This window comes from Hippocampus bargibanti, linkage group LG03 (genome assembly GCF_051943395.1).
Source record: "Hippocampus bargibanti isolate YZ-2025 linkage group LG03, ASM5194339v1, whole genome shotgun sequence".
Lineage (NCBI taxonomy): Eukaryota > Metazoa > Chordata > Actinopteri > Syngnathiformes > Syngnathidae > Hippocampus > Hippocampus bargibanti.
Window position 1 is genome coordinate 5480172 of NC_142736.1, and position 14693 is coordinate 5494864.

The 14693-nt window shown below is 42.9% G+C and overlaps 2 protein-coding genes across 3 annotated transcripts; both read left to right on the forward strand.

The window, feature by feature from the left end:
* The first annotated feature begins 2251 nt into the window (after nt 1–2251).
* LOC148900167 (uncharacterized) lies at nt 2252–5475 on the forward strand. The gene is made up of 2 exons (XM_088991614.1): nt 2252–3082; nt 3291–5475. Exons 1-2 carry the CDS (start codon nt 2974–2976, stop codon nt 4805–4807), a joined length of 1626 nt encoding a protein of 541 aa, XP_088847740.1. The 5' UTR covers nt 2252–2973; the 3' UTR covers nt 4808–5475.
* Nucleotides 5476–6332: 857 nt separating this feature from the next.
* LOC148900168 (uncharacterized) lies at nt 6333–10892 on the forward strand. Of its 2 annotated transcripts, none has more exons than XM_088991663.1 (2): nt 6333–6793; nt 9373–10892. In XM_088991663.1, exons 1-2 carry the CDS (start codon nt 6679–6681, stop codon nt 10554–10556), a joined length of 1299 nt encoding a protein of 432 aa, XP_088847789.1. In that variant the 5' UTR covers nt 6333–6678; the 3' UTR covers nt 10557–10892. The 2 variants fall into 2 exon arrangements, with proteins under 2 accessions (XP_088847789.1, XP_088847790.1); XM_088991664.1 differs by lacking the exon at nt 6333–6793 and adding an exon at nt 7654–7830.
* The last annotated feature ends 3801 nt before the right edge of the window (nt 10893–14693 follow it).

A 14693-nucleotide genomic window follows, 5' to 3' on the forward strand; every position in this document is an offset into this window, starting at 1 on the left:
GATATGAGTGTGTACACACTACAAATACATGAAGTTATAAGGTAAACTACACATATGTATATTTATAGCATATACTAAACTTAGACACATACATGAGTGAATAACATTGAATGTTTAAGAATGTGCATATATAAAATAGTCCTATCAGTTTGTTAGCTTTTTCTTTCCCCCCCTGTCTTGTATTGTTTTTGTTTTTGACCTGCTCTTCACCTTTAGTTATTAACCACTGAGGATATTGCCATTTTTGTAGTGCGTGTTGTATGTGTTTTTCCTCCTGTGTTCTGTCCTCCGGGTCCGTGCTTAGTGTGGTGCGTTCATGTATTGTTCTGACGACTGACAATTTCTGAATAGTGGGGTGTTCGGATGTCCAAAGGAGATATTGGTCGGTATGTGTGGGTTTCCTGTGTACATTTATTTTGAGTGTCTCCGTTGTCTGTGTGGTGTATGTTCAAGTCCAAGAAAGCCACCTCAACTCCATACCACAGGCAGCATCAAATTTACCCATGAAGAGGAAACCAACCAATCCATCGCTTTCTTAGTCTACTACCCAGAAGTTGTCAGTCGTCAGAACATTACATGAAAGCACCACAATAATCACGGACCTGGAGGACAGAACACAGGACGAAAAACACATACAACACGCACTACAAAAATGTCAATATCCTCAGTGGGCAATAACTAAAGGTGCAGAGCAGGTCAAAAATAACACAAGACAGGGGAGAAAGAAAAAGCAAACAAACAAGAGCACAGAGGAATGGTAACATTGCCATGCATGAGAGGGATCACAAAACGCATACAAAGAGCAATGAGGAAACACAACAAAAAAACCCACCCGTCAAACCACACACAACTCTCCGACAGATCTTGGTATACCCAAAGGACAAAATACACCAGGAAAATAAATATTGAAATCCCATGCAAATCATTATGCGTATTATTGCATATTGCAATTGCATATTATTATTATTATTATTATTATTATTATTATTATTATTATTATTATTATTATTTATTAATCCCTTACATCACAGGAGTCAAAGTCAAGGCCCGAGGACCAAATCATTTTATTCGACCCGCGAAAGCAAATCAAACACTTGAGAGTTTTGAAAGGCGCTTATCAATGAAATGTATTATTATTATTATTAAACATGTCAAGTGCCATGACGCTTGCTAATGTCCTCACCAAAATTTCTAATGTTTCCATGGAAACCAGAATAACAATCATTATTTTGTGTCTTTATATTTAAAAACAAGTCATTTATTAATTTATTGTGCGCTCTGTATGTAATATGTGGAGGAGATTAAACATTTTTTGTTTCACTCTAATATCTTTGTGACTGCTTTATATCTGCATATGATAGATGTTCATTTTAAGCGCTTTATTACAGCTTCACCTCCTGTTAAAGCAGAATATAAATCAATATGTATTGTATTCGAATGTTTTCCACTAATACAGAACGGCCCCGAGAGGAAACCGTAATGACAATATAGCCCGTGGCAAAAAAAACAAAACAAAACATGACACCGATGTCCCAAAGTATCGTGAGCGACCTCAACATTTTTTAATGTCTTTATTGAAGAAGTCAAACTACAGGTGACAGAAAACAAAACAAACATGTCACAAATTCATGTAGAGAATTCTCAGAGATAAACAAAAAGAAGAGGCCGGGGGTTTAGTTTGACATTTATTTAAAGGACAACCGACGCCCCCCCCCCCCCCCCCCCGACAAGTTGTATCCATAATTTGTAAAATCACTTGAAATGACTTCCACTGAGCGTATTTAACAAATATTCCACCGCATACAGATATATTTTACGTTTTAAGACTCACGCTGAATATTCAGGAAGTCTTGTTTTCGAGTTGATGACGATACCTGACATGACGTCACGTCTGGAACGCTCCTGACCGAAAAAGTGACACAGAATGCATTTTGGGTACTTTGTTTGGTCTGAAAACTTCGTGTTGATGCCGAAATTAGAAGGAAAACACATAAATAACATGATGCTGAATCGTTGTGTTGCACCAAGACTACTATTTGATACTAGTTGACACAAATTCCCAGCAGACAAATTCAGCCTATATCCAATGGAGCTTGGGCACCATGCATTTTCTGGGACGCTACATTGGACTCCTGACAGCTTGAATTGATACGGGAGTACTTTTTTAATCGATTGTAAACATTTATGCTTTCCTCTACAGAACTATTTGAATCATATTAATAATAATGAGTCACAAGAAAGCATCTTCTCTGAATCTGAAGCCATTTTTTTATTCAAGAGCAAGGCAAGATGTCCTGGTGTGTCGTCACGAACAAGGGGGCGGGACCTTCTGAAAGTCGCCATTTCCGGGGTCCTTTTGAAGTAGGTCACTTTAAGTCATTTTTATTGGTGTTTTGCATTTGACTAAAAATATCAGCCTGCGTGTTTTGGGTATTTTAGATGCCATAAAACGTTTTTATGATGTCAGTTAGGTAACAAAACAAATTGTGTCGGTTGTCGTTTAAATGTTTTTAGGTCGATGATCAGTTCACATTTCAGTGACTTCCGGGTCGAATGAACGCCGTCGCGTCTGGCAGTTATTGCACTTCCGGGTGGAGTGAACGCAGAAAAAAACGTATCCAGAGACTATAAAGTGTACTTAGAAGTTTTGAAAGGCGTTTTTAAATAAAATGTATTATTATTATTACTAAACAAAATGCGAGCGAGATATGGACTAGGAGAGAAAAAGAAAGGGAATTTCGTTTTTATATGGTTCGTCATAGAAGATGGCCGACGTTTTGCGCATGCGCACTGTTGAGCTAGTAGCTAGGGCTCTCGGCAACGTGCTCTTGACTGCACAATTATTCTTACCGAATGAGTCCTGCGCGTAGTCTATCACAGATCATCGCTTTGGAATCACCCGGACTACGGAGACACGTTTTATCAGCTATACGTCGCTCAGAAGAGATTCAGTGGGTTTGAAGTGCTGCGAAAATGTCTGCGAGAAAGACAGAAGAGCACAAGAAGGAATTTCGAGGAGCGGAAGAGGACATCAAGCCACACCTTGGCTACTTGGAACCTCTTCTTGTCTTCCACGGAGCAGGTATTTATTCTCCACTTGTTTCTCTCAGTTGTTGGCAAATTACATCACAGAAAAGTCGTGAGAAGCAGAACGTTTTCAGATTGGCTTGTGACCGGCACAATAAGACCTTGGCTTTTGTCCTCTTGTGGCTCAATTCCGCTAACTCACAAATGCTTCATCTTATTTCAACTTTCTTGTGTGGTATGTAACAAATATGTTGCCTCCGCAGAACTCAAAGAAGAAGATTTGGGGTTTGAGCTTCAGATTCAAGAACCCCCGGGAAGTCAAGAGGGGAAGCCACGAGAGCGCTCTCACCTGCAAGAAGAAGAGCAGGAAGAAGAAATCAGCAAGTTTCCGTTGAAGAAAGAAGAAGCTGGTGGAGAACAAGAAGGAGGATCCCACTCGGACGGCCTCTTGACTCCACTTTCCGAACACGACGACAACGTCACCTCGCGGTCTTCTGACACGGAGGATGAGCAACAGTCCAAAGGTGATCCGACATGTCGAGTGGGCAATGAACATCTGAAATGTCCCCAATGTGGAAAAACCTTCACCAGTAAGTCATCGTTGAAGAGGCACATCCAGACACACACGGGGCAGAAACCCTTTGCCTGCTCAGTTTGTGGGAAACAATTTTCTCGGAAGACACATTTAACAAGGCACATCAGAATACATACTGGGGATAGACCTTTTGCTTGCTCAGTTTGCGGGAAATGCTTTAATGTCAAGACACATTTAACAAGGCACATTGGAATACATACTGGGGATAGACCTTTTGCCTGTTCAATGTGCGGTAAAGCATTCTATTTAAATCAAGACTTAACGAGCCACATCATGACTCACTCGGGGGAAAAGCCTTACGCCTGTTCAAGTTGTAATAAATGTTTTCGTTCACAAGGTGACTTGAACAAACACACGAGATTGCACACTGAGGAAAAATCCTTTACCTGTTCAACTTGCGGAACTCGATTCAGATATGAGGCGCATTTGAATGTGCACAGAAGAACGCACACCGGTGAAAAACCCTTTGCCTGTTCAATTTGCGAAGCTCGATTCAATCAAAAGTCATATTTGGATAAGCACATAAGAACGCACACTGGTGAAAAACCTTTTTCCTGCTCAGTTTGTGGGAAAAGATTCCTTGACAAATCAAATTTAGCACAGCATGCCATAAGACACACCGGAGAGAAAAAAAATGCCTGTTTATTTTGTGGGAAAACATTCTATTTAAAAAAAGAGTTAACAAGCCACAAAATGACTCACTCCGGGGAAAAACCTTATGCCTGTTCAAGTTGTGATAAATGTTTTCGTTCACAAGGTGACTTGAACAAACACACAAGAACGCACACTGGGGGAAAACCCTTTGCCTGTTCAATTTGCGGAACTCGATTCAGACAGAAGGGGCAGTTGAACGTGCACAAAAGAACACACACTGGAGAAAAACCTTTTGCCTGCTCACTTTGTGGGAAAAAATTCACTCAGAAGATATCTTTAATGAGACACTCAATAGTGCACACCGGAGAAAAGCCTTTTGCTTGCTCACTTTGTGGGACATGCTTCACTCAAAAGGAAAGTCTGACAAAGCATAAAAGAAAACCATGTGGAGATAAGCCTTCACGTTCTTCTGTTTGTGCTCCAGCATTTGCTCCAAAGGACTCTTCTTCAAAGGACATACAGTCAGAAAGCACAATTCTGAGAAAACACATTAGCCTGCTTAATTTTGGGGGGAAAGAACAATTGAAATAATAAATTACTTTTGGAAAAAAACACAATTAATCCAGCTATTCATTTTTTGGCGTGTTCAATCGGCCTGTTATACCGGAGCGGGATTTGAACTCACGACCTCTGCTCTGTGAAGTTGGCACGCTCACCACTCGACCACAAAATCTGAATTCTAAATGTGGAAGTCCAAAACGAATGAAAAATGTTTTTGTTTCTGGATGATTTCCAAATCCCTTCACTGTACGTTCTTTTCATCTTTTTATCAAGGCGCGGGGGGAAGGGTCATTGAATATATATCACATTCAGCAGATGATGATGATGAAAATAAAATGTAATAAAAACAGGCACTTTTGTCCCCCTCTAAAATTTTACTTTTTAGATGCAAAGCAGTAAATAATAACAATAATAATACATTTCATTTATAAGCGCCTTTCAAAACCCTCAAGGTCCAATCATTTGTACTAAAGGACAAAGGAATGTTTCCATTCGAAGCCATCCATAACCTTGCCCCTCCCTATCTGTCTGACCTGCTTCAAATCTCCGTTCCCTTTCGGTCCCTCAGATCCTCATCCTCCCTTCACCTCTATGTGCCCCCTGCCCGTCTCACCACGATGGGATGCAGAGGTTTCAGCCGCTCTGCTCCCAAACTCTGGAATTCACTTCCACCCAACATCCGTAATATTGACTCCCTCCCCATTTTCAAGTCCCACCTCAAAACCCATCTGTTTAAAATTGCTTTCAATGTATAGTTCAATCTGCTATTTTATTATTTATCATTTTACTTATGGTTTTATTGTTGTGTGCTTTGTTTTTATTGTAAAGTGTCCTTGGGTGTTTTGAAAGGCGCTTGAAATTAAATGTATTATTATTATTATTATTACAGTAAAGTCTCGTTATATCGATATCGGATATATCGATAGTCCCGGTTATATCGATACTATTTCGATGCACGCACGGAGAAAATTACATGCGAACAGGGTCTGATATATCGATAGTCCCGGTTATATCGATATTTTTTCGGACTCCCTTGAATATCGATATAACGAGACTTTACTGTATTATTATTATTATTATTGTTATTATTATTATGTGTCAAGGGCTGTTGGCACTAGTCTTTTCTGGTTACAAAAGTTGGCATATATGCTTCAGCTGCTGTTAAATCGGAATATAAATCAATATGTATTGTATTGTATTCGAATGTTTCCCCCAAATTCAAAGCGGCCCCGAGAGGAAACCGGAACGACAATGTGGCCCACGGCAAAAAAAATCCCACAGTATCGAGTTAACGACCTCTATTGTTTTCCAAAGTCTTTATTGAAGAAGTCAAATTACAGGTTACAGAAAAAAGAACATGTCACAAATTCATGTTGAGAATACGCAGATATAAATAAAGAGAAGAGTTGGGGGGTTAGTTTAACTTTATTTTATGTTTTTAGTCGACGACCATTTTATATTTGAGTTACTTCCGGGTCGAGTGAACGCTGGCAGGACTACTGCCGCTGAGCATCCGGGTTAAATGAACGCAGAAAAAACGTGTATCCTGTGACTGTAAAGTGACCTTGGGAGTTATTAAAGGCGCTTATAAATTACACGTGTTATTATTATTAAACAAAAAGCGAGGGAGTTATGGACCGGGAGAGAAGGATAAAAAATATTTCGTTTTTATGTGAGCGCATCATAAACGATGGCCGGCGTGCAGCGCATGCGCTTTGCTGAGCTTGACGGCAAGGCTCGGCATGGTGGTCTTGGCCACTCAATTATATTCTTCCCGAATGAGTCCTACGCGTAGCCGAGCCTCGAACCAGACCGCTTTGGAATCACCCGGACTACGGAGACACGTTTTATCAGCTCCACGTCGCTAAGAAGAGATTGAGTGAGTGTGAAGTGCTGCGAAAATGTCCGCGAGAAAGACAGAAGAACATAAGAAGGAATTTCGTGCAGCGGAAGAGGACATCAAGCAACAACGTCACCTTGGCTACTTGGAACCTCTTCTTGTCTTCCATAGAGCAGGTATTTTTTTTCTCTCTACTTCACGAAACGGCAAATCAATCAAGTCAAACGACTTCGCCGCGGTATCGTTTTTTTTCGTTGCAAACGAAGCGAGCGCATGTACTGTGCGTATTTTCTGTCCTGCTGCGCCTCCCACACAGCAATGCAGATAGTGAGAGGGTATTCTCACCCGTGAGGAAAATCAACACAGAATACAGAAAGAGCATGTCAGCAGACACACTTGTTGCCTACTTGCAGGTGAAGATGAATTACCCTGGCAATTGTTGTGACCTTCAACCATCAAAAGATATGCTCATGTCAGCAAAGAAGGCAACAGTGGAATACAATAGAGAACACTGTCGTAACTAAAGGACAACCGACGCCTTCCGACAAGTTGTGTCCATAATTTGTAAAATCGCTTCAAATGACTTCTACTCAACGTATTTTACAAAGATTCCACCGCATATAGCTATATTTTACGTTTTAAGACTCCCGCTGAATATTCATGAGGTCCCGTTTTTTTGAGTTGGTGACGATTCCTGACGTCACGTCACGGTAGGAACGCCCCTGACCGAGAACGGACACAATGCATTTTACGATACTTTGTTTGGTCTGAAAACGTTGTGTTGATCCGTGTTTATGGTGAAATTAGAAGGAAAACACATAAATAATGCGATGGTGAATCGTTGTGTGTTGCACCAAGACAACTATTTGATATTCGCTGACACAAATTCCTTGCAGACAAATCAGCCCATTTCCAACGGCGCTTGGGCGCCATCTTCTGCATGTTCTGAGTGATACACATCAGTCCTGATGCCTCAAAATGACCCGGAAAGACTTCTTTAATCGATTGCAAACATGTATGCTTTCCTCTTCAAAACTATTTGAATCATATTCATAACTGGATCAGTATCAAGAAAGCATCTTCTCTGAATCTGAAGCCATTGTTTTGATTCTCGAGCAAGGCAAGAAGTCTTGGCGTGACATCACGAACAAGGGGGCGGAACCTTCTGAAACTGGCCACTTCTGGGTTCAATTTGAAGTAGTTTTTAGACACTGTAAGTCATTTTTATTGGAGTTTTGCATTTGACAAAAATATCATCCTGCGTGTTTTGGGTATTTTAGATGCTATAAAACGTTTTTCTGATGTTAGCTACGAAACAAAAAAAGTGGTGTCGGTTGTCCTTTAAGCAACACTTGTAATTTCCTCATTTATTAAGAATATGTACCGAATGATATCACGAAACACATGTACAATATAACATGTTAAACTACATAAATAAACACATTAAAAAAAAAAGATGGTATAAGATTATTTTATATTTTGTAAGGGAAAATACGACAGTTTATAAGGGCATGGAGCAGTGGAGGTTGACAGGTATGTGATAGTCTTTTTACTTCTTGGGCATTCCTAACAAACTCCTCTTTTAAGATAACCCCAACTCCATTTCTATTTCTGTCTTCACCATGATAGAACAACTTAAACCCTGACCCTAAGCTTCTAGCCTTGCTCCCTTTCCACCTGGTCTCCTGGACACACAGTATGTCTACCTTCCTTCTCTGCATCATGTCAACCAGCTCTCGACCTTCACCAGTCATTGTTCCTACATTCAGAGTTCCTACTCTCAGTCCGATACTCTTGGCGTAGCATTTTACTCTTTTCCTGCGGGCACACCTCCGTGTTCTCCTTCTTCGATCAACAGTCGTCCATTTTCCACCGGCACCCTGTAGGTCAGAAGCGCTAATATGCGGTCATTGTTAAGCTGGGCCTCGACCGATTCGGAATGAGATTCAGAGGTTTGATTCGCATACAGTGATGCCTCAGCTTACGAACTTAATTGGTTCCCAGAATGTGTGTTTAAGGCATAAAGTCTGTCTTCCAAACATTAATTTCCCATAGGAAACCATTAAAATGAGAATGATCCGTTCCCAGGTCCCCATAAAACATCATTTTCTACGAAATAAGCCTTAAAACTACACAAGATATACCTTATTTTATGTATCATAAATGTACTATTGTATTGTAATTAAAGAAATAAACTGTACTGTATAATAAACTCGTTTTATTTACCTTTGTGATGGTCGTTGATGTAGTTGCCTCTTGATGGTATCCGAGTGAAATTGCCATGCTTTCTTGCCGATAATACCCTCACTCACACTGTCCCCTGCGATCTGCTTTTTGTTAATCCAAATCAACAGAAGTTTTTCAACCTCTTCTATTTTCTGAGACTGTTGCTTAGACAACACAGAAACACAGGCAGCTACCGTGGCGCTAATCAACCATGTGGTTTGTTCGTTTGTCGAAAAGTAGTTCGTATGCCAAGATTATATTCTCGCGAATGTAATGTTCGTAAGGCGAAAAGTTCGGAAGCTAACGCATTCGTTAGCCGAGTTGGCACTGTACGTATTTGTTTTGGCAAAAAATGTGTACGTTGGATGCCCTTCCTGACACAAGCCTCTGTATTTACCCGGGCTTGGGACCGGCACAATAAGACACTGGTTTGTGTCCCCTTGTGGCTACATCCCGCTAACTCACAAATGCTTAATCTTATTTAAACTTTCTTGTGTGTTATGTAACAAACATTTTTCTGCCCCCGCAGACCTCAAAGAAGAAAATTTGGAGCCTGAGCATCAGGTTCGAGAACCCCCCAGAAGTCAAGAGGGGGAGGCACAAGAGCACCCCCACATGAAAGAAGAAGAGCGGGAGGAGGAAATCAGCAAGTTTCCGTTGAAGAAAGAAGAAGCTGATGGAGAACAAGAAGGAGGATCCCACTTAGACGGCCTCTTGGCTCCACTTTCCGAAGATGACGACGACGACACCTCGCAGTCTTCTGACACGGAGGATGAGCAACAGTCCAAAGGTGATCCGACATGTCGTGCGGGCAACGGACGTCCGAAATGTCCCCAATGTGGCAAAACTTTTGCCAGTAAGTCAACGTTGAATAGACACACCAGGACACACACGGGGCAGAAACCTTTTGTCTGCTCAGTTTGTGGGAAAACATTTACTCAGAAGATAACTTTAACGAGCCACATGAGAACGCATACTGGCGAGAGACCTTTTGCCTGCTCAGTTTGCGGGAAACGATTTTGTCGGAAGACAACTTTAACAAACCACACCAGAACACATACTGGGGAAAGACCTTTTGCCTGCTCAATATGTGGGAAACGGTTTTCTATCAAGAGAGATTTCGCCAGGCACACACCATGTCACACCAGAGAAAAACCCTTTGCCTGTTCAATTTGCAAAACTCAATTCAGTCGAAAATCGCATTTGGATGTGCACAGAAGAACGCACACTGGAGAAAAACCATTTCCTTGCTCTGTTTGTGGAAAAAGATTCCTTCAGAAATCTAATTTAGCAAAGCACGCTATAAGACACACCGGAGATAAAAAATGTGCCTGTTCAGTATGCGGTAAAGCATTCTATTTAAATCAAGACTTAACAAGACACAAAATGACTCACTCTGGGGTAAAACCTTACGCCTGTTCAAGTTGTGATAAAACGTATATAACACAAGGTGACTTGAACAAACACATGAGAAGGCACACTGAGGAAAAACCCTTTTCCTGTTCAATTTGCGGAACTCGATTCAGTCAAAAGTTGCATTTGAACGTGCACAGAAGAACGCACATTGGAGAAAAACCTTTTGCCTGCTCACTTTGTGGGAAGGGATTCACACTAAAGGGTAATTTGACAAGGCATAAAAGACAACCGTGTGGAGTTAAGACTTTACCTTCAGCATTTGCTCAAGGGGACTCTTCCTTCAAGGACATACAGTAAGAAGGCACCATTTGGAGAAAACATATTTGCCTTTTATGGGGGGTGGGGCACTTTGGTTTGATGACAGAATCGGAGGCTTGATGGATTTTGTGTGGCCGCCGGGTTAGGAACTGCTCACTTGGAATTGCTCTTTTAACAGTGTAACGTTTTTAAAAAGTCTTGTTTTTTTCTCCCCTTTGACTTAATTTTTGAAATGAAAATATTTCGTGATGCTTTGATGATTGCTTTATTTTCAATTAAAATTGTCTTTATTAAAAAAAAAAATGCTTCAACATGATAAGCTGAAACTTCACACCACAACTTTTCAGTTGCCTTTGTTTTCCTGGACAATTTTGTAGGAACTTTCTTTTCACTGAAAGGTCATTGAATAAAATGACATTCAGCTGATGATGATAAAAATGAAATTGTATTTATTTTTTTAAACGGACGCTTTTGTCCACCTATAAAATTGTACTTAGCAGCATTATTTGAATGCTTTCCCCAAATTTAGAACGACCGGGAGAGGAAACCGTAAAGATGATGTGGCCTCGGGCAAAAAAAGACTGACACCGTTGTCCCAAAGTATCGAGTTAACCACCTCGATTTAAAAAAAAAAGTCTTTATTGAAGAAGTCAAACTACCTACAGGTTACATAAAACAAAACGAACAGGTCACAATTTCATGTCGAGAATTATCAGAGATAAACAAAAGGAAGAGCCTGGGGGTTTAGTTTGACATTTATTGAAATGTTTTAATGCCGACGACCCTTTTATTATTTGAGTTAATTCTGTCGTGTTGTCGAATAAGGCACACGTGAGTCCAGCTGTGCGTTAACGTGGGTAACTCTTTATTTAGCTTCCAATGCTGTGCTTCTTCCCAGTCACTCCCCCTGCTGGTCCTTGGCGCCTCCTCCTGACGTCATCGCCCAGCGCCACTGATCTTGTCAACAATCACACCACATCTCCCCTTTCTAGAATCATTGGATAGACTACCAATGATTCAACAGACCTTGAGGATTATTCTGCCTCGTGGTTGAAAGGTCTGCTCGTCCCTCAGACTGTGACAAGGGATCGCATAGGAAAAACAAACATATTATTTGAGAACAATAACTTGATGGTCCATCTTAACTGATCCTCCTCTATGCTATGTAATGGGCTGAACATTGTATGGACAAACAGAACAGCATGTACAAGTACATCTCAATATTCGGAATACACCCACCCCCGTTTTTTTTTTTTTTTTTTTTTTTTTTTTTTTTTTAACGAACAACCCTGCAAGCAGAGCCTGAAAGTAGGGGGAAAATGGGTGAAAAAAAAGAAAATCACAAGTCCAACCTGGTTGGTTTCACCACGACTCTCCCAAACCTGGTCTTGGTAGTAGGAGTGGGTGGTGGTTCTGGAAGATTGTGCTGTAGTGGTCCCGCTGATGGACTTTCTGGATCGCTTCCCGAAGACTGCTCCGCTGCATCACAGCCACTCTGCTCAGGCGAGGACCTCATTGGGATGAGATGACGCCGGTTTCGTCTGATGGTCCCGTGAGGTCCCTCTACCAGATATGATCGTGGGGAAGCATGTCTTTCGATGATGGCTCCTTCCGCTCCTTGGTCCTTAATCCACACACACTGTCCCGGGTTGAGTCTGACGAGGTTCTGTGCACGATGTCGCGTGTTGTAGCGTTGTGCATCTTTTGTCCTCTTCTCATCTTCCTTCTGGATGATGGCTTCTCGGTCGGGGATGGCTGGGTTAAGCAGGACAGGAAGGATGGGAACCCTCGTGCGGAGTCTCCTCCCCATTAGAAGCTGAGCGGGGCTGTACCCGTTTTCAAGAGGGGTAGCCCTGTACGCAAGCAAGGCCAGATAGGGGTCATCTGCTTTTTTCAAGAGGCTTTTGATCGTCTGAACTGCACGTTCTGCCTCGGCATTGCCTTGAGGGTATCGTGGGCTACTTGTAATGTGGCGGAACCCATACGACTCCGCAAACTCTGTGAAGACTGTTCCGGAGAACTGAGGCCCTCCATCCGAAACCAAAAGGTCCGGGATCCCATGGCGTGCATATATTGATTTGAGGTGGCGGATTACCTCGTTCGATTTTGTGGAGGCCAACAGAGCTATTTCCACATACCTTGACATGTAGTCTACAACCAGCAAGTAGGTCTTGTTTCCGAGCATGAACAAATCTGCTCCTAGCTTTTCCCATGGTCTTCCTGGGTACGGTGATGGAATCATTGGCTCTCTGTGGTTCAGTCTCTCCTTGCAGCATGTTCGGCAGTTGAGAACCAACTCGTTCAGCTGTTGGCTTAGCCCAGGCCACCACACCGCCCGCCGCGCTCGTTCTCTACACTTTACCACGCCCTGGTGACCTTCATGCAGTTTAACGAGAACATCATTTCTCATGGTTGAAGGTATGACAATTCTCTGTCCCTTCAGTAGGATTCCGTCGTGGACTGTGAGGAATGCCTGCTCTGCTCTGTACAGCCTGAGTGCCGGTTCATTGGGGCCTTGTTCAGGCCAGCCTTCTTTGCACAACTGCATCACACGTGCACACACGCTGTCCCTCTGCAGCTGCTCTCTCAGCCTTTCGAGGTAATTGGTGGTTGCCGGGAGGTTCTCCATCACCATGTCGACGTAGATGTTCGTATCTTCGAGCAATTCTTTGTCATCTGGTGTCGCCCCCTTCTCCACTGGAGCTCGAGACAGTGTGTCAGCTGTCAACAGGCTTTTTCCTGGGACGTGAGAGATGGAGTAAGAGTAGCGCATGAGTCGCATTCTGAAGCGTTGTATCCGTGGAGGTAATGTATCCAGGGCTTGGGACCCCAGGAGACTCAGGAGAGGTTTGTGGTCCGTCTCCATCAAGAAATGCTTCCCGATGAGAAAGTTACGAAACCTCTCGCAGGCCCAGGTCAGCCCCAGAGCCTCCTTCTCCACTTGAGCATATCTCTGCTCCGTAGATGTGAGCGAGCGTGACACGTAAGCTATTGGTCTCCATTCTTCCTCCCACTTTTGGAGAAGAACTCCGCCCAACCCGTACGACGACGCATCTGCAGAGACTTTACTTTCTCTGTTGGGATCAAACATGGCCAGCACCGGTGTGGACGTCAGCGCGTCTTTTAAATCTTGAAAGGCTCGTGCCTGGTCGACGCCCCACACCCAGCAGTTCCGTTTGGACAGGAGGTCTCGGAGAGGCTTGTCTCGATCTGCCAACCCCGGCACAAACCTCCCCAGTTGGTTCATCATTCCGAGAAAACTTCTCAACTCTGTTAGATTTGTTGGTTCCGGCATCATCCTTACTGCCTCAGTTTTAGCTGGGTCTGGCCTGATGCCGCTGTCTGAGATCACATGGCCTAGAAATGTCACCTCTGACTTTGACAGTTCACATTTTTCCACATTGAGAGTGATGCCTGCCTCCTGGATTTTCTCCAAGGTAGCATGCAGGCGGGCATCGTGCTCCTCCTGCGTCCTGCCCCATATGAGCACATCATCCATGAGGCAAACAACACCGTCCAGCCCTTCTGTAACCTCTGTTACCATTCTGTTTTGAAAGTGTTCAGGGGCGGAGGCTATCCCAAAAGGTAGCCTCTTGAAATAATAGCGTCCAAATGGCGTGATGAAAGTTGTAAGCTTTGCGGAATTAGGTGTTAGGGGTATTTGCCAGAACCCCATTTTTGCATCCAGCTTACTAAAAACCCTGGCTCCAGCCAGCATGCCGAGTGTTTCCTCCACTGATGGCAGGATATACTTTTCTCTGCAGACTGACTTGTTGAGTTTGGTGAGGTCGACACAGATTCGTACAGCACCTGATTTCTTGGGCACTACCACGATGCCAGCGCACCAGTCTGTTGGCTGCTCGATTCTTTTTATTACTCCGAGTCGTTCCATGCGGGATAGCTCTTTCTTGACTTTGTCCATTAATGGCAATGGAATCCTCCTTGGTGTTTTTAAAGAGAAAGGTTCAGACCCTGGTTTCAGTTTGATGTTGTACGGCTGCCGCATCTTTCCGAGTCCAGTGCATATTTTTGGGTAGTTGTCTTTTAATGACTGCATAGTGACGCTGCCTAGGCGTGCGACGAGCCCCAGCCTGCAGCTCACAGATCTCCCCAGCAAGGCAGTATGCACATGACGACTGATGTAAACATCCTCCATCACCTCCTTCTCACCTTTTC